Below are 21,207 nucleotides of genomic sequence, written 5' to 3'. Positions count from 1 at the left end.
GGCCTTTGCCCTCAGTGGGCTTGCAGAATGCAGGTGTGGGCATAGCAGACAAACAGGGGACCAGTGAGCCAGTGGTGTCGGTGGTGGGTAGAGCCCTCAGTTGTGGTTAGACAGGTGGAAGGGACAGAAGCTGTTCATGTGTCCAGGAGCTTCCAGTCCTTCTCCAACAACCTCCACACTAGGCATCTGGGCAGGAGCTCAGCTGAACCCCAATTCCACATGCCCAAGGACCACAAGCAGGGGGGACCAAGCCCCCATCTGGGGACATCCCCCAAGGCTGTTCACTGCCCACGAACTCTCCCAGGGAAATGGGTCTCACAACATACAACCATTCATGCTTGTTGGGGGTCACGTTCCCTCCTAGACATGCTGCCCGAGCCCTGAACACCAGCCCTGGCTCTGGGGCCACCCTCTCCTGGAGCCTAAGCAAGCCCTCCAGCCCCCCAGCCTACTCCCCAGCCGGTCACAGCCTCATGGGATGTCAGCTCCTTACTCTGGCCTCTTTGTGTGAAGCTGCCATGCCCCCTCTGCCATCCACAGGCTAATCGGGACCTTCCGCATGGTGCTGCAGAAGGTGGTGGAGGAGAACCACGTGGAGGTGTCCGACACGCTGATTGATGACAACAATGCTATCATCAAGGTGGGTCTGTCCCAGAGAGTCCCTGGACTTGCCCTTTATGGGGTCCCCTGGAGGCCTGCTTCACCTGCCTCCTCTCACACATAAGGTGGGCTGGGGGATGCTCCTAATGGGTGGTGAGGTGAGGCAAGAGGAGACCCAGGTCAGATGGCTGGAGCTCCTCAGCCTGGGGGCTGTGGCCAGAGCCCTTGATGATGGTAGGCTCTGCTCTCCCGGGGTGGGGGGACAGCATCTGAAGGCCAGCCTGAGCCCTGCCGGCCACACCAGGCATGATCTTCACTCTGCATGCCTGTCCTGGAGCCTCTCTAAGACTAGGCATTCAGCAAGGGCAAGAACCTTGTTTTCTATTCCTGTTGTTACATCCTATCCTAGCACTTTCAACGTGAACACACTCATACTAATGATGCACACTCCATACCTCTTCTGACAAAGCAAGGAAATGAGCTAATCTGGAAGCTCAGACCCTAGGCTCTGCTGTGATGCCTTTGTCCCCATCAGCTCATTCATGTCCACTCACGGCCAGTTAGGCCACACTGAGGAACACAACCGCTATGTACAAATCCTAGTTAGGCCATTAACTGTGTGACTTGGGTAGGTTACCTACCATCTGCAAAGTGAGCAACATTATAGTCTCTGCTTCACCGGAATTGTTCTCAGGATTAAATGAGAATACACAGATAGTACTTAGAATAGTTAGGCACATAATAAGCGCTCAATAAATACATAAAACAATTTTGGTAACTATTACTTCCTGACCTCAGCTTGCCTTGTACGTAAAATGGGGTTATATCATGGTTCCCTCACCTGGGTCCTGCATAATGTATAGCCCTATGTGGTAGGCAGCAGAATAGCCTCAGAAGGCAGGGCTGCAGCCATGGGGAGCCAGAATACAAGGAATGCCCTCTGAGGAGTACGAAGGGTGGTGCAGAAATTCCCATAGTTCCTTGATATCTCAAGATACTTCCTTGCAGAGAACTGGAGAGCATTTGGGACTTCATAGCTTGGCCCTAGCCAGGTCATTCTCTCCATGGGCAGGTGTGAGCAGGGCTGCTTTTTGAAGTCAGGAGGGCTCAGCCACCCTGGGAAAGGGAGAGGGGATGCAGAATAAGCTATGAACACCAGTGGGAGGAAGTGAGATGAGAGTGAAAGGAAGAAGTGGGCAGGGACAAGTAGGCAGCACAATCCATCCCCTGTATTTCTAGAATCAGGCTGAGGAAAGGACTCACAGATGATCTGGCCCATCTACCTACCTCTGCTACCCATTTTGTGGATGGGAACCTTGGGAAATCCTGGCTGAAAAATAAATTTAGTCAAGGTCAGACAGCTGGTCAACAGCAGAGCCAACACTGGATGAGACCCAGGGCTTCCAATTCCAGGCCACTATTTTTCTGCAACAACATACCTGGTCACATCAAAAGGGCCCCATTGAGTCAGTGCGAAGGACATGAGGCTTGGAGTCAGCCCAACTGGGCTCAAATCCCAGCACGAGCACGTCCTAGCTGTGTGACTCTGAGCAAGTAAATTACCCTCTCTGATATGTTAGGTAGGATGAGTTGAAGTGCTGAGAAGATCAAATGAGTTTACAGTAAAACGTCTAGCATAGTGAGGCTTCAGGAAATCCATGTACCTTTTCCTTCCCCAGGGAATCTAAGCCTGGGCAGGGGGAAGCCTGTGTGCCAAGCAAAGGCTGCCTGTGTGGGTCGCAGGGGCAAGTCAACCCCCAACCTGTGAGGAAGGGCAAGTGCATCTGGGAGACATCCCGACACCCACACAGGCTGAGGAAAGGACTAAAATAAGTCTTCCCTGTGCACCGGGGAGAAACTAGAGCTAAAAGGAAGTAAGTGGCTCCGAGGACCCAGAGCAAGGAGCCCAACCAGATGCACCGGCTGGGCCCAGGTTTGGTGCTCCACTTTCCCCAGAGAAAAGCCCAGGGTGACCCCCAAGTCTCTAGGGTAGGACGGCAGGTGTCAGCTGAGCAGGACGGAGTGCTGGCCCTATGCCCCTGGAGATCTCTGGCCCTCCTCTGAAGGCTCAGCTCACATCACATCACCAGCATCAGGAGTGCAGGGAGGTCAGCCCCGCTTCTGAGGATGAGCGGGTGACCTCTGCCCTGGGACCACTGAATGACATTCTTGATTATGTGTACGGTGCCCTCAGAGAGCCCACCACAGTCTAGGCTCAGCTGTCCAGGGGTGGGCTCCTCACCTTGGGCACCGGGGAGGAGCAGAATCAAGTGCAGGAGGACCATTAAAATTGACTGAGCCTGTGCATCTCAATCTTTCTGAGGCATCGGTTTCCCTATCTGCAAAATGGAGGTGTGGGGAGGATTAACACCCAGTTTGTGTTCCTCCAGCCAGTGAAGGAAGCGAAAGCACTTTGTAAATAAACATCACAAAGCAGCGGAGTGTGCACATTATTGCTGTCTCTGTTCCCCTGCTCACCACCCACCCCTCTCCCTCCAGACCAGCCTGTGCGTAGAGGTGCGGTATCAGGCCACAGACGGCACAGTGGGCTCCTGGGATGATGGGGACTTCCTGGGAGACGAATCCCTCCATGAAGAAGAGAAGGACAGCCAGGAGACAGATGGGCTGCTCCCTGGCTCCCGCCCCAGCTCCCGGACTCCAGGCGAGAAGAGCTTCCGGAGGTAACAACAGCCCAGGCTCTCTGGCCACCCACCACCCCCCAAGACACGGGGAAGATGCCTGGTCCCTCTCGAAGGCCCCTCCGGGCCTGACTGGGCTGAGAGTCCAGGGCTGAGTTTCTGGAGAGACACAAGAGGCAAGAAGGTGTTTCTACAGGGCCCCCCATGCTTATCCCCCGATCCCAGGGCTCACTCGGGAGGCCTGGTGTCGGGGATCAGGCTGAGGGTCCAGGCCTCTTGCTACCCTGTGACGAGTTCTGGGAGGGTGAACTCTAACTTGGGGCGAAGAGGCTAGACCCCCTGCCCTAAGAGAATGGGTAAAGCAGATAGGAGGGGGCCCTACCCTCTCTCGCCCAAGACCCAGTCATGCCAGCCCAGCCCCTGGCAGCCTGCCATCCACCTGGGCCCAGTGGAGGCCCAAGAGAGGGAGGCCTTTTCCTGCCAGGGTGAAGCCAAAGTCCTGGTCGGGACATAGCCTCACTTCTGTTGAGAAAAATATATCCTGGCCCCCCTCAGTGTTAAGGACTCACACCTGCAAGTGTCCTGCCACACACGGGTGTCAGGAAGCTGTGTCCAGGTCAGCTCATTCTAAGGCATGATTTTTTCCAAAAGAAAATGCAGTTGTATTACCATTAGAACTCAGAGAGACAGACTGTAGGTTAGCAAAATGTTGGCTGTAGATTCCTAATCCACTGGAAATAATGTGTAACATGCAGGTAAGTCAACGGTGTATCTAAAGTTTTAGAGGAGAGGATCCCCTCCCAGTGATCGCCCCCCTCCAATCTCCCTTTCCAAAAAAAGTATATTCAGTCCCTGCTCTGAAAAAACAGATTCTAAATCAGTGCAATTGAATTGATAAATTTTTATTAGACAAATATGCTTTTCTTTGTACCTGACCCACGCCCCTCCGGCCACACACACACACACACACACACACACACACACACACACTATATAAACCTAAGACCCTGGGAGCCAGGTGGAGAGCAATAGTAACAAGGTCAAAGGAGCCAGGAGTGTGGCAAATACAGGGGACCTTGGGCTCCAGGCCAGCAGGGAGCAGCAGGGGGTGGCATCACCCAGGCCAGCTGGGAGCCTGTCCTCCTTGGACTCTGGCCAGCTAGCTGGAAAGGAGATGCAATTTGGCCTCAGGAGGCCCAGATCTGAGTCCGGGCTCTGCCTCTTACCAGTCTCGTGACCCTTAGCCAGTCGCATACCCTCTCCCCTGTCCCTCCTAACCTGTAAAGTGGGGCCCAGAATAATGAGAAGCACTCCCCACCCTGCTGTTAGGAGAGCCAGAAGGAGCATGGGGGGCACGGGGTGTAGCTGGGGTACCAAGTGCTACCCCATACAAGGACTGGTGACAAACAGGGTCTTGGCAGCTGAACAATGCAAACGGTCAGGAAGGGGGCTGGAAGTGGTGACAGGATGAACAGGCACCCAGTGGGGAGGCAGGGGCCACACAGAGGGTACGTCTGGTCCCAGTCCTCTGTTCCCACACAGGAAAGAGCTTGGCTGGGACTGTCAGAGGTGCAGCTGGGCTCACCGGCAGGGGACAAGACTGAGTGCCACCTGAGGGCCAGCAATACAGGCAAGGGAGCACTGGGCCTGAGTCAGGGGAGCTGAGTCCCGTGAAGTCCCATCCTAGCTGCCACTAACTAGCCGAGTGACTTTGAGTGAGTTGCCTACCCCTGTGGGCCAGTTATAGGAATGGGTTGAACATCCTGGCTCCTCCCTAACTGTGATATCCCGAGGAACCCAGGGACACTGGATCTCATGGTAGCACCCACGTGAAACAGCTCTGGGAGCTCTGGACAGCCGAGGGCTGCCCTCTCTGGCTACTGTAGTCGGGGATGCAAAGCCAGTTTCTCTCTCATCCTATGAGAACAGGCCAGGAAGCTGATAGAAGGGGCACGAGTGGATACACCAGAGCAAAATGGGGAGCTGTGGTCCCCAGACCTGCAGAGGTCTCCTCCCATCCTTCCTCAGCCATTGCTGGGCTTTCCTACCTCTCCCTGACCTTCATGTGGCCTGTCCCAGGGCAGCAGCAGGAAGCCAGAGCAGGAGGAAGGGTTTTATCTGGGATAGGGAATTGGGAGAAGCTGACAACCGTGGTCAGAGCCCCTTGTCATCCAGATGCCACCGCCCCGTATGGGAGGGGCTGTGTGAGCATGTGCATAGTTTCCTGGCTGCCGCAGGGGCTGCTGGTCCAGATGCTAAGAGCGCCTTTGGGGTTGGTGTCTTTGCTAGGCCTAGCCACAAAGCCAGCAGGCTGGGTGTGGGGAAGAAGTGAGAAGCTTCAGGGAGAGTCCTTTACTGGTGAGAAGAAGGCGGAGCTGTTTTAGAGCCTTTGGGCTTATCCTACAGCTTCATTCTGGCTGCCTCCATGGGTCAAAGCACGCGGGTGGCAACAAGGACTTGATGATTGACCTCACGGCCCTAAGTGTTATGTCTCACCCTTATCATATAAGTGCCAACTAGCCAGGCCTGTCAACTCTGGAGAGTGGGTGGAAGCCGCTGTCTTCTGGACCAGAGAGCCCTCCAGAAAGGCTTGGCCAGCAAAGGGGCAGGGAGAGGAAAGGATGAATGTGCCTAGCCTCTGGCCCCCAGGGAAGTCTTCCCTTCCCGCGTCTGCCCCTGGCCCTCCATCCCCTCCTGAAAGGCCCACCCCTTTGCAGATAAAGGTGCTCCGTCGACCAAGCGCCTCTCTCATCTCTCCTCTGGTCCATCACCAGCCACAAGAAAACCTCATTGTTGGCAAACAGCAGTGTCTCACCTGGTCCTCTGTTCCCATAGGGGTCTGGTTAGAGAATCCATTTCTGCCTGTCTGACTTGGCTCAGTAGGGTGTTTGCTGGAGGGTGGTGGTGGGCTGGTGGAGTGAATGGGTGGAGAATAGCCTCAGCCCCTGGCTGGCAGGGACTCTTCCATGGATGACAGAGGAGGCTGGTGCAAGGAGGTCCAGGGGAGCCATCTGGCCTCACCACCCCAGGAAAGGCTCTATAGAGGCTCCCCTTACGTAAGGGCACTCTATCTCAAGCCCTTAAGTATCTTCCTGGAAATTTCTCCCAGTTGACCTCGGGGAATGTGTGCTGGCACCTCTGCCTGAGCATGCCCTCCAAACCCCAACCCAGCCTATTAACCCTTCCCTCCCACAGTTCCATCGATCCCGGGCCCTGGTCAGTCTCATCCTTTCTGAGCATCCCCGGCCTACTTCTCTAGTCTCTGCCCCAAACCAGGGGCCCTTGATTGTGGCTGGGTCTCTGTAACACACCCTGGGAATGTTCCAGGAGGTCATGTAGTGCCATGGACAGAACAGGGCTCAGATCCCAGATCTGCCCTTTGGAGCCACACTTCCCCACTTCCCCACCTGTAAGAGGGGCATCCCTAGTGCCCCTCAGGAGTGTTAGGATCACATAAGATGCTACATGTGTATTGCCCTACTGTGGCACCTGGCATGTGGTCGGCACTCAGCCAATGTCTGTCTTCCAGAGCCTCCGTGTCACTCACCCCAACTTCCACCCTGAACACTATCTGGCCTTTGGGTCCAAGTCCTGCTATTAAGCTCCCCCTCAGCTCTGGCCACTCCACCCTATACCAAGGGTTCTGTGAACAATGCTGCTGACACCTGGAGCCTCACAGCAGCCGGGGCCCAGGGCGGGGCCTCACTTGGTCACAGGGGTCCCCTCGCCTCCCACAGCTGTCAGTGTGGCAGAGAAGGAATGAATTACCAACCCCGTGGGCCCTTTGCTCTCAAAAACGCAAAATCAGGGTGCAGGCCTTGCATGTTGGGATACATCTGCCCCAGTCTCTGAAGGGAGAGGAGACTTTGGTCCAGAACATGTATGCACACACTCACAATCACCCTGGTGTTTGCACACACTCACGTGCACATAGGTTCTCTCTGTTTGATGCCAGGGAGCTGTGCACACCACTGATTTCTGGGATCCGGTGCAGTAGCTCTAGGAGTCACATCCCAGAAGGAAAGAAAGGAGCCCCAGCTTTAATCTTGCAGCTCCTCTTGGGGCTTTCTTGCAAATTCCCTCTGTTCTGCAACTCTTTCTTCTCATCTTCTCCACCTGCCTGGCCCTCCTGCCCTTCATGGCCCCACCTCCTTCTGCCCACACCCCCTACCTGAGAAGATAGAGGTTCTTATAGGGCTCCTCTCTGCTGTGTCTCATCTTGGGAGCATAAGGAGGGACCACTTTTCTTGTTCTCCTCATGGATCATCTTTTATTCCAGCAGAGATCCATGGAAGCTAGGTATCCCTCCTACGCCTGAGGTCAGAGGGCAGAGGGATATCCTCATGGTATGTGTCCTGGGGTATGTATGGGGTCAGCACAGCCAGCCTCACCCCCAGAGCTCTGCTTTACCAGTTCCCATGATCCCTTCCCCTGATGATCCCCCTCATCAGGCTGAGCTCCAGAGAGGCCAGAGCTCTCAAGCAGCGCAGAGGAGCCAGGGTCAAGGCCATGCTGAGATATGTGGTGAAGCAGTGCTAAAGAGACTCTTCCCAAACCTAGCCATTTCACCTGAGGTTGGACTCCCCTCCATCCCCAACCCAGGATTAAGTGTTTGTGTGAGTCCTGGCACTGTGAAGCACTTGGGTCCCAGCAAACCCTGGAGTTCCCCAGCAGGCTACCATATTGAATCTCCTACCCTGTGACACTTTCAGTGGCACACCCAGAGCAATGGGGATGGGGGTGTGAGGAAGAAGTGGAGTGAAACCAAGCCCCAGAGAAAGAGAATGCTGGCTGGGGAATAGAACTTACCTGGCCAGGGTGGGACAGTAAAACCACAATGTAGACTCTAGGAAGAAAGTCAGATCCATTCAGGGCTTCACTGAGAGGTCCCCTAGCAACAGGGACAGAGGCCAGTTCACATCCTACCCCTATTGCTCATGGCGGAGTGACTGAGGGCAGGCTGACCACAGAACCTCGAAGGTTTATTATTAATGTTGGTTGTATCCTAGTAGTAGTGGTAGCAGTATTTTTTCACAGAAAAACTGTCCTTTTCCCTTCTCCATTTCTACACTCAGAGTGTGGGTCTATGTGCAGCCCTTTTGTAGGCCCAGAGGCCTAGAGCATGTGAGGAGGGGTGTGGTGGGCATGTCGTAGACAGTGTGCACTGGGCTCTGAGTGCAGGTCATGCTGTGCCTTGGCCTCCTCTCTGCCTGAGCAGACCCCCCACTGAGCCAGCCTGATGCTTCGCTGAGATTTCAGAGCAAAACCGAAAGGGAGAGAGAAAAAAACATCATGTTTTTATTGTTCAGGTATATAAGTTCCCCCTTCCTGTTCCATCCTTTGCCAATCCTAGATGATACAGTCCCCCTTCTGGTTCCTCTATTGCAATATTTTTCAAACTTTTCAGGGTTACAGAGGGCTTTTAAAATAATAAACAAGCAAACTCCCTGAAAACTTGGATCCAAAATTCAGAGAAAGGTAGCCCTGTTTGGGTTAATGTGGGGGGGGGCAGTAAATCTCCTGTTCAGCCCTCATTCTCAAAAGCTCATTGGAGCTCCTGCTCCACTGGAGCACACCCCATCAGCTCTCAGTGGGTCCCAGTGCAGGCCCATGGCCGTGCCTGGCCTACCTGCCCCCAAGACCAGCCAGGCCTGGGGCCACTGCGGGCCTGCTGAGACAGCCTCCCCTTCTCTGCAGTGCACTGTTCTCTGATCAGTGGTCTCAGCGGATTTCAGCAGGCAGAGACCTGGCTGACGTTGATTACTTTGAAAAGAATTACAAACTGACCAGCTTGCCTAATGGAAAAGATTACTGGCCAAAGCTGCACTTCAGCTGTGATCTATCTAGGCCTTCAGGTTCTGAGCTGTCAGGGCACAGAGTCATGTCTATGTGGGCAAGGCCTGGGCCAGTATAGAATAAGGAGAGGTAATATCACTAACTGCCATCTGCTTTCTTTTCTTCATTCTCTCTGCCACAGCATCAGGGAAGCATTGAGAGAACATTCCAGAAGGGTTTTCTGAAAGCCTCCCTAAAGAGGCTTACCCTGCTCTGAGCCCCAGAGTGGTAGCTCTCTTACTGCCACGTGCCCAGAATCTGCCCAGCCTACCTTTCCTCTCAGAGGCCCCCAGAGCCTGGGAGCGGCCCATTCTGTTGGGAGGAGATGAGAGGAGGAAGGAGGTGGGGAGGAGCAGGGTGGCCCAGGCCTAGAGGGTGGCCAGACTCCTAGAACCTTGCTTTCCCTGAGGCATCTGAGACCCACATTAGAAATCACCAGACCCGGGGGATTCCTGGGTGGCGCAGCGGTTTAGCGCCTGCCTTTGGCCCAGGGCGCGATCCTGGAGACCCGGGATCGAGTCCCACGTCAGGCTCCCAGTGCATGGAGCCTGCTTCTCCCTCTGCCTGTGTCTCTGCCTCTCTCTCTCTCTCTCTCTCTGTGTGTGTGTGTGTGTGACTATCATAAATAAATAAAAATTAAAAAAAAAAAAAAAATCACCAGACCCTTGCCTGGAAATGAAAGAGAGCAGCTGATCCCTGAGGCCTCCTCCCTGATCAAGGCTCTAGGCTTTCCTGGGCTTGGCGTTGGGCGAGTGGCCACCCAGCCCTGCTCCTGTGACCAGGGCAGAGCCTGGGACTGTCTGATCCTTGCCCTACAGTCTTAAGCTGAAGTGAGAAGCTGTGGGGTGAGGGGTCCCTGGGTCAAGGAGGCCCCTGGGGAGTGGGGGTCTGCAGGGCCAGGGGCTAAGTCTGCAAGTGTCTCTAGTCCACACCCTCCTCACTCACATCCCCTTGTCTCCTCATTTCTCCTCCCCCCTACTCAGCAAAGGCAGAGAGAAGACCAAGGGAGGCAAAGATGGCGAGCACAAGTAGGTGTCCCAGGCCAGGGCGGAGCCCGTGGGGCCCAAATGCTTCTCACCACAGGGTGCGGATGTCGGGATGGCCTGTCTCAGAGGGCTTAGGTGTGGGCTATCCTGGTGGAGCCAGCCCTGGGGGATGGCAGAGCGAGGGCGGTCTGTCCATCTGGCCATGGGGGGGTGAGGGCCAGGGAGGGAGGGGGTGGGAGCGGGGGGTGGGCAGGTGTCTGGGCCTGCTGTTTCCACTCCCTCCTGCCTCTTTTCAGTGTCTTGACTCTTCTTCCACTTCCCTATCCAGCTCTGTACCCATGGACCAGGCCCTTAGGCTTCCCTCTGAGGGAGTGTATGACTCTAGGCAGAGGAGTAAGGGAGGCTCAAGAAGCCACTGGCCACTTCCCCCTAAGAGTCAAGGCAGGGCTGGGCAGGTGGATACACAGGCCTGGAGGCCCAAGGAGGACAGACTCTGGGCCTGGAGTGGCCATAGGGGTGGCTGGAGCATGAAGGCCCAGAAAGCTAAGGGGAGATGAGCAGATGAGCACCTTCTGTTTGTCCTCACCATCTCCAACCCCGAAAAGGCTTCCTGTGAGAGGGAGAGATCAGAGGGAGAGGAGAGAGGTGGAAACCCCAGATGAGAGGAGCTGGCCACAGGAGCTTGGAAAACCTCATGGCCTGGGCTTGATGAGTAGGTCTCACAGAGTCCCCCAGAAGCACATGCCATCTCAAGAACTCTCTAGCATTATGGGGAATCCATAGGAATGGTAGCAGTCAGAGCTGACAAGCTGGAGGGGGCCTCTGGGCCAAAGCCCTTTCTTAGAGATGACAAATCTACGTCCCAGAGAGGGGAAGTAACTTGCCCCAGAATAGGATCAGAGCTAGAATGACAACACAGGGAATCTAGCTTCTGACCCAGAGTTTACAATAGACCCAGGGAGTTTAGAGCACTTGACTGTACTCTAAATTCAATTTAACTCTCCAAACACACTGACGTAAGCTGAAAAGCCAAGCGTGTGGTCTTTATTTTCCAGACAGGGAAACTGAGCTTCAGAGATGTTAAAAGATTTGCCTCAGACTGTGGTGCCAATAAGCTAAAAAACCAGTTGACATGAGGACATCATGGGGACACCAGGATTGTGCCAACAGGGGTCTGAGGTGGTCAGCACAGGTATGGGCTTGAGATCTCTGCTTGCTTTAAAACCCCAGAGAACTCACCATTGTTGTCCATTGCCTTAACAAAAACATACTGAGTTCCAACTCCACTTGTGACACACAAGCAAAAGCACAAAAGCGATGGCACCGCGTGGGGAAAGTTCAGGCCCCACCACCCGAAGAGTCAAGGCTCTGAGCGAGGGAAGGCCTGAGGCAGAGCAGGTGCCAGGCTTGGAGTGGGAGCCTGATTGCTGAATCCAGGGGTATGTGAGTGAGAGATGATGGCAGATGCTGGACTGGGAGTCCCTCTTAGGGAGAGGTTTCCAGGGGTCAGGTTCCTGCTTGGCCGCTTAGCTGTCAAAGGCCTCCTTAGGAGTGTGGACCACCTGCCCCTCCCCCAGGCTCTGACAGAGTGGTGAGGCTCTACGGCACTTCCCGGCTGCCAGCTCCCCAGGCTGCCGGAGGCCAGACCCCCAGCCATTCAACTGGTTCCCGAGTGCTCCCTGATCCGAATCTCTTGTCATCTCCAGTTAACTCCTGGAATAAAGTCACCTGGCATTTTTTTATTCTTATTTAAATGTGTAGAGCAGTCAGAGGATTGAAAAGGGAGGAAAATGAGATTTCTAAAAAGAGATTATAAAGGAATTGAAGGGATCCCCGGGTGGCGCAGTGGTTTAGCGCCTGCCTTTGGCCCAGGGCGCGATCCTGGAGACCCAGGATCGAATCCCGCGTCGGGCTCCCAGTGCATGGAGCCTGTTTCTCCCTCTGTCTGTGTCTCTGCCTCTCTCTCTCTCTCTCTGTGACTATCATAAATAAAAAATAAATAAATAAATAAAAAAAAATAAAGGAATTGAAACTCCTCTGCCTGGGGAAGAAAAACCATAAAAACAATTTTGAATCTCTGAAAGGGTATTTTGTGGCCAGGCTGGCTAGGCTGGAGCTCCACCAAGGAGAACTAAGTGGAAGTATGTGCAAGTCGCAGTAGGAAGAACTGAAAGAGCCAGCCATGAAAGGACTCGTGCTCCCTGTGGGTGCGTGAGATGCTGGGAGAGGCTGGCCTGGGGAGGTGGCGCTCTGTTCCCATGATGCTGTTTACTTGAGTCTTGTGAGGGGTTGGCCACAGGGGAGGGCCGAGGAGTCAGCTCCCTGGTGAACTGTGAGCCTCAGGACCCAAGGGCCTCCTAGCTTCCTGCTTTCCCCAGGGCGCATGGGTAAATAGGCCAATCAGGAGACAGGTTCTTATAGGAAGGGTCGACCTGTCCAGCCCAGGTAGAGGAAGATATTTGAAACTAGCTAAACCTCAATACACTGTGAGAAACAACTCTACAGCCTGTGATTATGAAATTAGTGGTACTTGGGACATGAGGGGAAAAAAAGAAATAAACCCACCAAGGGGTACTGGTGGCACATGCCCCCAAGGTTTGAAAATGTGGCTGTTTAAGCAAGCAGAGAGCCAGAGACCCTGTTTCGCTCAGGCAGGGGTTCCTCCAAATTACCTGAGGCCTGAGCCTAGGAGCCTGGATTGTGAGGAAGCCCAGGCCTGCAGCCCACTGTCTGCACAGCCCCTAAGTACGACCTCCAGAAGAAGACACAGCCCTGAATTACTCCAACGCCCGGTTCACTAAGCTTATTTTGGCCAAGGTTCCCAAGTCATTTTGAATATCAAGCTCTCCTCCCTGCAGGGCCCCAAGTGCATCACCCAACCACGACATCCTTCTAGATCTGAGCCGTGGAACCAGCAAATAAATCATCAGACCCATAAATGAAAGAAAAAGTTTACAAATGAGTGAACTAACTTTAAAATCTTTTCTCTAGAGGGAAATAATGGTCTGCATTGTAGGTGCATATCATTCTGCCTGCAGTAAATCCAGCCACGGGGAAACCTAAATGTGACCATAAATCCTCAGAGGGCCCAAAGGGCCCCCCTCCCCAGCTCCTGCTTCGGCTTTCTTTCCTGAAGCGATGAATGAGGAGCAACTTGGTCACAAAGCAGTTTTTCACTGAGTTGATTACTGGCTTTTTATCTTTGTCTCTTTCTCACCATATTGTATCTTTAGTCATTGAAGAACTCAATTAGACCGAAGGCAGCATTTATTTAAAAACAAAAACTCAGTACGCGGGCACACCAGTAACCTCATGGATAGATTACACATTTTGGAAATCTAAGTCTTTAATTCAAGTGGATAATCTTTGAAGAATCCCTGCCTCTGTTAATATTTATTTCAAAAATCACCTTTACCCTTTGCCAAGAGAAGCAGGCATGCTGCTTCTGGGAAGTGGTGCAGTGATAGGCAGGAGAGGCTGCTTCTATTGGTGAACTTCTGAAGTGTCATCAATCAGAAAACTCCGAAGGGCAGGGAGAGCCTGACGACATCACACTCTACTGCACACTGTCCAGATGGATTTAAGAGCGAGTCTAGGAGACAGAAACAGGTGGAAAGCCAATAGTAAGAATTCTGGAAATTACATTCACCCTACACATTCTGCATTTTTCATGAAGGAATAAATTGTCATTTGGAGACATTTCCAGTATATAGGAGTAGCATCAGGTAAACCTGTCCACTTGAGATGCTTAAAATTATGCAGGGTCTGAGAAGTCGGGTTTCTCCTGTGATTGGCTTCAGGTTATGGTAGAGAATAGCAGGATAGTAGAGTTTGTTTTGTTTTGATTTTAAAGTATCAATTTTTACTTCCAAATATGTTTCTTTTAGGGAAGAAAGTGACTTTCAAGTCAAGGCCGTAAGTGCCCCCAAGGGAAGCCCCAGGCAACTTTCCCCACTTGGGTGGGTCCTCAGACCAGCATCAGAAAGCCACAATTCCTAGCCACTCGAGCCCCCTCCAGGCCTCAGGTAGCACATCCTGTTCCAGGATGCCAAGCCTCTGGTTTCTCAGGCAGGGCCTGCTTCTGACTCAACACAGTGCTTTGACCTACCATCTCAGAGCACTTTCCGAGGAGCTTTATGGCAAGGGGAACAGGATGGGGGTGGGGGTGGGGGTAGCAACCCAGAGGAGTGGGGGTTGAGGAGCAGGCTGTGTGTGATAGCATTGTGTAGGATCACACAGAGTGGGGCTGGGGACTCTAAGGATGGCACAGCCCAGAAATGTTCAAGAAGCAATTGTACCAAGTCAAGTACAGAGCCGTCCAGGAAACTCCCAGGTAATCCAGGAAAGCGACAGTCAGAGCAGGAAGGCTGGACAGAATGGAGCCCCAAACACTGAGACAGGAAGCAAAGTGAGGGCTTACACTAGGCACATGTTCTGTGGCAGGGGTCAGAGTACTGCCAGTACCCCTGCTCCCTTTTTTTTTTTAGGATTTTATTTATTTATTCATGAGAGACACAGAGAAGGAGGCAGAGGCAGAGGGAGAAGCAGGCTCTGTGTAGGAGCCTGATGTGGCACTCGATCCCAGGATCATGGCCTGAGCCAAAGGCAAATGTTCAACCACTGAAGCCACCCAGGTGTCCCAGTACCCCACCTTAAGGCCACCAGGCAAGGAACCATCCCACAGGTGGCTCAGCATAAGCCAGGCAGGATGGTCTGTTCTCATAGCCACTCAATTGTTCCTGATGAGGTCACTGACCTGTTCAATGTTTTGTCACCAGTCATTAACGTTCATGGCAGTCTCTTCCAAAATGCATCAAGGCTGAGAAAATCTGTGAACAAGCCCCTTCTTTGTACGTAAACCTGGGCAGTCCATGGGACTCTTCACAGATGGTATCCCCATCTGCAGGCTGTGCTGGCACGTGGCCCATACCTCTACCCACAAGTGCAGGCCCTGGAGACTTTTCACCAGAGTTCCAAATGGTTACGATGGGATGTACCCCGATGGAGGAGTGCAAGCCCAGAGCACTAAGGGTATAGTAGTCGCCAGCCGAGGAGGTGGGGGCTCTGCGCTTCAGCCCTAGTGCTTGGAGCCTGTGAGTCTTTCTTTGGGTTGAATGAAGAAAAGTGTATGTCCCTCCCAGGATTGTTATGAAGAGGAAATGAGCAAACATCTGGAAAAGTCTCTGGCTCATAGTAGGTGCTCAAGAAAAAGTATGTCATCTCTTGTTGGCACATATGTATATACCTCCCTCCATTAGAAGGGGAGAAACTTCCCCTCTCTTCCATTGTTATAATCCAGACAGCATGATGCTGGCTAGTGCGGACACATTAGTGTTACCCCAGCCTTTCTTCACCCACCTCATGACTTTTTAGGAAACCATGAATACACTGGTGTTTTCTAAACTTTGAACTGGTGCACAAGGAAGGGTTCTTGGTTGTTCTTTCACTGGGATGCAGACTCACAGCCTTCCATATCTTGCCTGGGAGAAAAAAAAAAAAACAGCAAAGATTTAAGAAAGTCCTGGGGTTGGGGTAGGGCCAGATTTGGGGGAGTAAGATTGGTCCCCAACCTCGAGTAGAGGGGCTTGAAGTTTTTAGGCCATCCCTACAAGGACAGAAAGGTTTTGCCCAACCTCACATTACCCGGCATAAAGATCAGGGGGTCTTGGGAACCATAGTCAAGCTTCCACAGGGAGATGCATGACCCAAAGGTGGATGGGCTCTGCTGTAGGTGAGCTCAGAGTTGGAACCTCCATCTCGCCCCACCTGAGCCTACAGGGCTACACCCAGGAGGAGGGAGAATGGGAAGAGGAAGGAGTCAGGTATCCTGCTCATGCAATATTAATGGGGTAATGGAATATTGCACTTTACCCCCTGCTGCTCCTACTCTGGGTCCCTCCTGGCACCAGGGACCTCGGGCTCCGCTGCAGGGACATCACTGAAGGGACACTGACGGCCCCTGCCCCCTTCCCTCTGCCCCCCTGACTGCAAGGCCCTTCACCTGGGGCACAAGGCCACTCCAAGCCAGAGAAAGAGGTAGGAACTATGGAGTCTGCCATATGTTCCTGGGGGTTGGTTGAAAGAGGGATTCCACAGTGAGCGGGGACAGACAGAAGGGGTGGAAGCCAGCACCAAAGATGAATGGGAACGTGCCCATCTCCTCCCTTTCACAGGGACCCAGGAGAACCCTAGGGCATGGAGAGGTTGGGAAAGACAAGGCAGGCTTTGAGCACCAGGGCCGTCTGAGAACCGAGCCGCTAGTTTCCACCACACCTCCTGCTTGGCCTCTGCCCCTCTGCCCCTGTTCCTGTCCGTCTGTCCATGACGCTTTGTCTCCGGTCACCTGGCTTTCTTTCCAACCCACTGGGGAGGATGAGCTCGGAGGCACCTTGGCGCTCAGAGCTCTGAGACCAGGCTGAGGGCGCTGAGATGGGCCCAGGACCCGGGAGGGCTCCACTTAAAACCTTTCTTTGCAGCCGAAGGTCACCTTCTCTGATCGCTGGGCCCTGGGCTGCTCCTCGGCGGTGTGAAGGCATTGGGGGGGGGGGGGTCCTCTGCCCTAATTCCCCCTCCTGGCTCGCGCTTGAGAAAGTCTGGCCCCCACCCTATCTCGGGACCAGCACGTGAGGGCTGGAGCACGAAGCTCTCTCTCTCACGTGTTCTTTCTCGGGTTTTGCTGTCCTGTGTGTGTGTGTCTTCCGGCGGCCCGCCTCGCAGAGCCGGGAGAAGTGTGTTCTCTGCCATGAAGCTCGGCAAGAACCGGACCCACAAGGAGGAGCCGCAGAGACAAGGTAGGGACGCGCGCCCCAGCCCGGCCGCCCGGGCCATCCCTCAGCACCTGACGGAGACCAAACCCCGCCCCTCCGCGGGCCGCGCCCCAGCGGGCTCTCCTGCGATTGGCTGACGCGGCCACCTGGGCGGGCCCTCGCCTCCCATTGGCGGCCGGAGGAGCCGGGCCCTGCAGGTGGTCTCCAGGAAGGGGGCGCTCCTAGCAGTAAGGGTGGGAGGGCATCTCCGCGGGTAGAACGGAGCAGAAACCCTCTGTGGATGGATGGGCCTGTCTCTGCCCTCTCTGCTCTCTCTCCCTTTTTTCCTGCACGCAGGAGCCTAGAGGTTGTTCATTAGGGAAGGGAATCACAAAAAATGAAAGTGGTTGGGCTAGTTCCCTATTTCTGGGGGGAAACCAGCATCCTGAGCAATGCTTACTCAGGGCCAGGACTCACTGCCCTGCCTTTCCCCTTCTCACCAGGCTGCAGGGAAGGCCCCGAGGAAGAGGGGCGGGGTGGGGGCAAGACAGGTGTTTGGAAGGAGGCAAGGAGGACAGGCAAAAGACAGGGGAGGACTGGATGGGTAAGGGAGCTTTCTGACCCAGGTCTGCTGATCATGTGTCCTCCTTCAGGGCTCCTGGCTGCCTCCCTCAGCATCCCCTGTGGCCCACTGGCCCCAGCATCTCTCTCAGTCTTGCCCCCACACCAGTTCTACCTGTGCCCTTCTCCTTAGATTGGAGAGGGTAGGGCTGCTGGCTGAGGCCTAAACCCACCATGCTTCGGGTGATTTCCCAGGATGGCCAATTCTTTAACTCCTTGGACTAATACACATCAGTGCAGGGTTGGTTCCAAACACCATCACTCCATCAACTCTTTTACATGGATAAGTTACTTCCTAAGCCTCAGCTTCCCAATCTGTTACCTGAGAATAGTGCCTATCTTGACAGGACATGGATATGAGGACAGGAAATGCATGTATAAATTGCCTGGCACTGTGCCTGGCACTTAGAGGCCATTCAATAAATGGTCAAGTAGCTATTGTTCAAAAGGTATGTAACTATGGATTCTTTTTTTCCTACCTTCATCCACAAAGGGTATTCAGTGTTTATATGGTTAATATGTAATAAAAAGTTACATTCAATCAAAATTAAAAAAGCAAGACTAGGGGTGCCTGGCTGGCTCAGTCAGTAGAGCATGCACGGGGCTCTTGATCTTGGGGTGGGGAGTTTGAGCCCCACAATGGGTGTAGAGATAGCTTAAATAAATAACTTTTAAAAAGTCTTTTTTTAATTTTTATTTATTTATGATAGTCACACAGAGAGAGAGAGAGAGAGGCAGAGACATAGGCAAAGGGAGAAGCAGGCTCCATGCACCAGGAGCCTGATGTGGGATTCGATCCCAGGTCTCCAGGATCGCGCCCTGGGCCAAAGGCAGGCACCAAACTGCTGTGCCACCCAGGGATCCCTAAAAAGTCTTTAAAGGGTCACCTGGATGGCGCGTAGTTAGTTGAGCATCTGACCCACGTCAGGCTCTGCACTCCATAGAGTCTGCTTGAGATTCTCTCTCTCTCTCTGCCCCTCCTGCTCACTCCCTCTCTCTCTCAAATAAGTAAATAAATCTTTTTTAAAAACATTTTAAAGATTAAAATAAAAAAAAAGACTAGATATAATATCAATTAAAATCAAAGATCGAGATTAGGTAGGCAACACTGCAGATAGACGGGCCATAACATTCTAAGCAAAGGGATCCCTGGGTGGCGCAGTGGTTTGGCGCCTGCCTTTGGCCCAGGGCGCGATCCTGGAGACCCAGGATCGAATCCCACGTCGGGCTCCCGGTGTATGGAGCCTGCTTCTCCCTCTGCCTGTGTCTTTGCCCCTCTCTCTCTCTCTCTCTGTGACTATCATGAATAAATAAAAATTAAAAAAAAAAAAACATTCTAAGCAAATGTTAGACCTGGTTCACCCACTCTGGTTGTTAGTTTCCTGGATGCCAAAGCAAAAGGGGAAAGACAGTCACTATCCCACCATCCAGTCCACCTAACTTTCTTCTTTGGCAGATGAACCGGCTGTGCTGGAGATGGAGGACCTTGACCACTTGGCCATTCGGCTGGGGGATGGGCTGGACCCCGATTCTGTGTCTCTAGCCTCTGTCACAGCTCTCACCACCAACGTCTCCAACAAGAGGTGAGTATGCAGGAGTCTCGCAGCCCACACTGCCTCTGCCCCTTCAGGCAGGGCCCCACTGTGTGTAGAATTGAGGTAGCAAAGAATCAGGGCCCTTGGCCAGCTTCTTCCTAACCCCGCCCCTTTCTTTTCCTGAATGTCTCACACCTCTGTCCCTATAAAGGCAGGAGCCTATTCTCGGGTCACTGAACACCTACAGGCCAAGGGAAATCACAGAGGTGCTCAGCACACATCTGAACCTGTTGACCATTTAATACCTATCTCTCTGTCACTTGTGCCATTAGCTCATCGTCTCTGTTGGGGCCTCTGAGAACACCTAATCCCCATTCTGTTTGATAGTCCTGGAGTGTTTGAAGACCATGATTCTGTCCTCTGCCCTTTGCCAGGGTTCAACCACTGCCAGAGCCCACCTCCTCCCCTCTACGCAGTCCCCTTACACCAAACCTGACAGTACCTTCTCCTCCTCAGGTCCAAGCCAGACATTAAGATGGAGCCATGTGCTGGGCGGCCCATGGATTACCAGGTAGGTGGGGCAACTAGGGGCTGTATACCTTTCAAACTCTAGTGGGGACTTCTGGCCAGATGTGCATTATAGACTCTCTGGATGCATGGATCTGAGGGTCATAGAGAACCACAAGCTGAATGTAAGTTTCCAAAGTAAGCTTGTTTGTGGGAGGCACTCAGGAGTGTCCTAACTAGAGAGGTACAACCCACAGAGGAGCTTCAGAATTCTGCTTCTGCTGGTCAAAGCCCTCTCAGGATTTCACTTCCAGCAGTGGACTTCATAAAGTTAGAGGAACCCAGAAAAACCGTAAAAAAGATCAGGAAGCACCACTATATATATATTCCAACAATTAAAATAAGAGCCTGTGAAGAAGGATTTTTAGGGGGTGTGTTTTTCAAAATGTGTTGTTTTCTATTATTTTAATGCTTGAAGTAATGTCAATCCTGCTTATCCATAGATGATGAGAATGTGGGTGGGGTTTTTTCTTTTTCTTTCCTGTGTTTTCTGAAATTAACACTTAATTTTTTTATTTGTATGTTTCTAAAACTTGAGACAAAATGACTGAGATAGGGAGAGATTTGAAGCCATAGAATTGTTGATATAGCCACAGTGCAGGCAGGGTGGGTCATGAACATGGCTGGTAGCTGCTGAGAGAGGGCCACACAGGATGCCCGAATCCCAGTGCAGCCCTCCGAGCCTGATCCTGAGCTTGGCAAGGCCACACTCCCAGTTTTGTCTTTTTGGGCAGAGTTGATCAGAGCCTAAGAAACTGAGTTACATTAAGACAACTCACAATAGACTAATGTACAAACCAGAAGCACCTAGTACTTATTTATAAGCTGGAAACAAGAGGGTCCATGGACCACCCATTGCTCTAGACCTTCCCTTGGGATCTAACAAGACTCAGCTTTAGGTCAGAAGATTGTGGGCATTCCTAAGGCTGAGTGAATACATTCACTGGTCAGAGGAAACAGAGCCTTCGGGAGACCCCACCTGGCTGCCACTGTATCAGAACCAGGTCCTAGAATCGGAGGGAGCCTCCTCTCCCAGGTTAGAGCTGTATCTTTCATACTAATTGCTCAGACCCCGTGTGTACCCTTTGTTAAGGACAGCTCCCTCACTTCCTTGGTATAAAGGACCAGGAGGCACCTTTCTTTGTATCAGTACATCTGGTCGTGTTTTCTCAAGGACATCCATTGTCTCCCGTAATCCTTGCTTCAGTTTGTTTTCATCCAGTTGGTGACCATCTTTCCAGGTACCTAAAAGTTAGCCTCAGGCAGCGATTTTAGACAGCCTCAAGCCCTTGGGCTCCTGGGAGGTTTGAGAATGTCGCTCCCTCACGATTCCACCAAAACCCAAGCATCAAATATCTTAAGACTTCTGGAGGCTTTGCTTCTCCAGAGGACTGGGTTCAGGGCTTTGCTCCTCTGTTAGTTCTAAGAATAGGAAAATCCCAAAGAACAAAGACCTGCTTGTCTTTGTTTTCAGATACGGTTCACTCTCCAGTGTCACCAGCCTGCCACATAAGGACACATGGAAAATAGGGTCATTGTTGTGCCTGTTAACATAACTGTTATTTTCTCAAAGGCTTGCTATGAGCCAGGGGCTATGCTGGATGCTGCGTGTGTGTGCTTTCCATTTAAGTCAATGTAATTCTTAGAACCATCCAAGTATAGGTATTACTACATTTCT

General features: G+C 52.7%; 1 protein-coding gene across 10 annotated transcripts in view; it reads left to right on the top strand.

The window, feature by feature from the left end:
• OTOF (otoferlin) overlaps positions 1 to 21,207 on the top strand; it is a 100,759-nt gene that overhangs the window by 42,139 nt on the left and 37,413 nt on the right. For 6 of the 10 annotated variants that reach the window (XM_049095441.1, XM_049095440.1, XM_025454419.3 and 3 more), the window contains 6 exons: positions 541 to 640; positions 3,100 to 3,281; positions 10,058 to 10,102; positions 16,778 to 16,851; positions 18,884 to 19,010; positions 19,479 to 19,533. In XM_049095441.1, the coding sequence (XP_048951398.1) occupies positions 541 to 640; positions 3,100 to 3,281; positions 10,058 to 10,102; positions 16,778 to 16,851; positions 18,884 to 19,010; positions 19,479 to 19,533 (583 nt within the window). The remainder of the gene's footprint in view (positions 1 to 540; positions 641 to 3,099; positions 3,282 to 10,057; positions 10,103 to 16,777; positions 16,852 to 18,883; positions 19,011 to 19,478; positions 19,534 to 21,207) is intronic. The other 4 variants (XM_049095439.1, XM_025454426.3, XM_025454428.3 and 1 more) reach the window with 1 other exon arrangement.

The sequence above is a fragment of the Canis lupus genome, chromosome 17, assembly GCF_003254725.2.
Source record: "Canis lupus dingo isolate Sandy chromosome 17, ASM325472v2, whole genome shotgun sequence".
In the NCBI taxonomy this organism is placed as follows: Eukaryota; Metazoa; Chordata; class Mammalia; order Carnivora; family Canidae; genus Canis; species Canis lupus.
The sequence above is the reverse complement of the archived record's forward strand: the minus strand, read 5'-3'. Positions and strand labels throughout refer to the sequence as shown.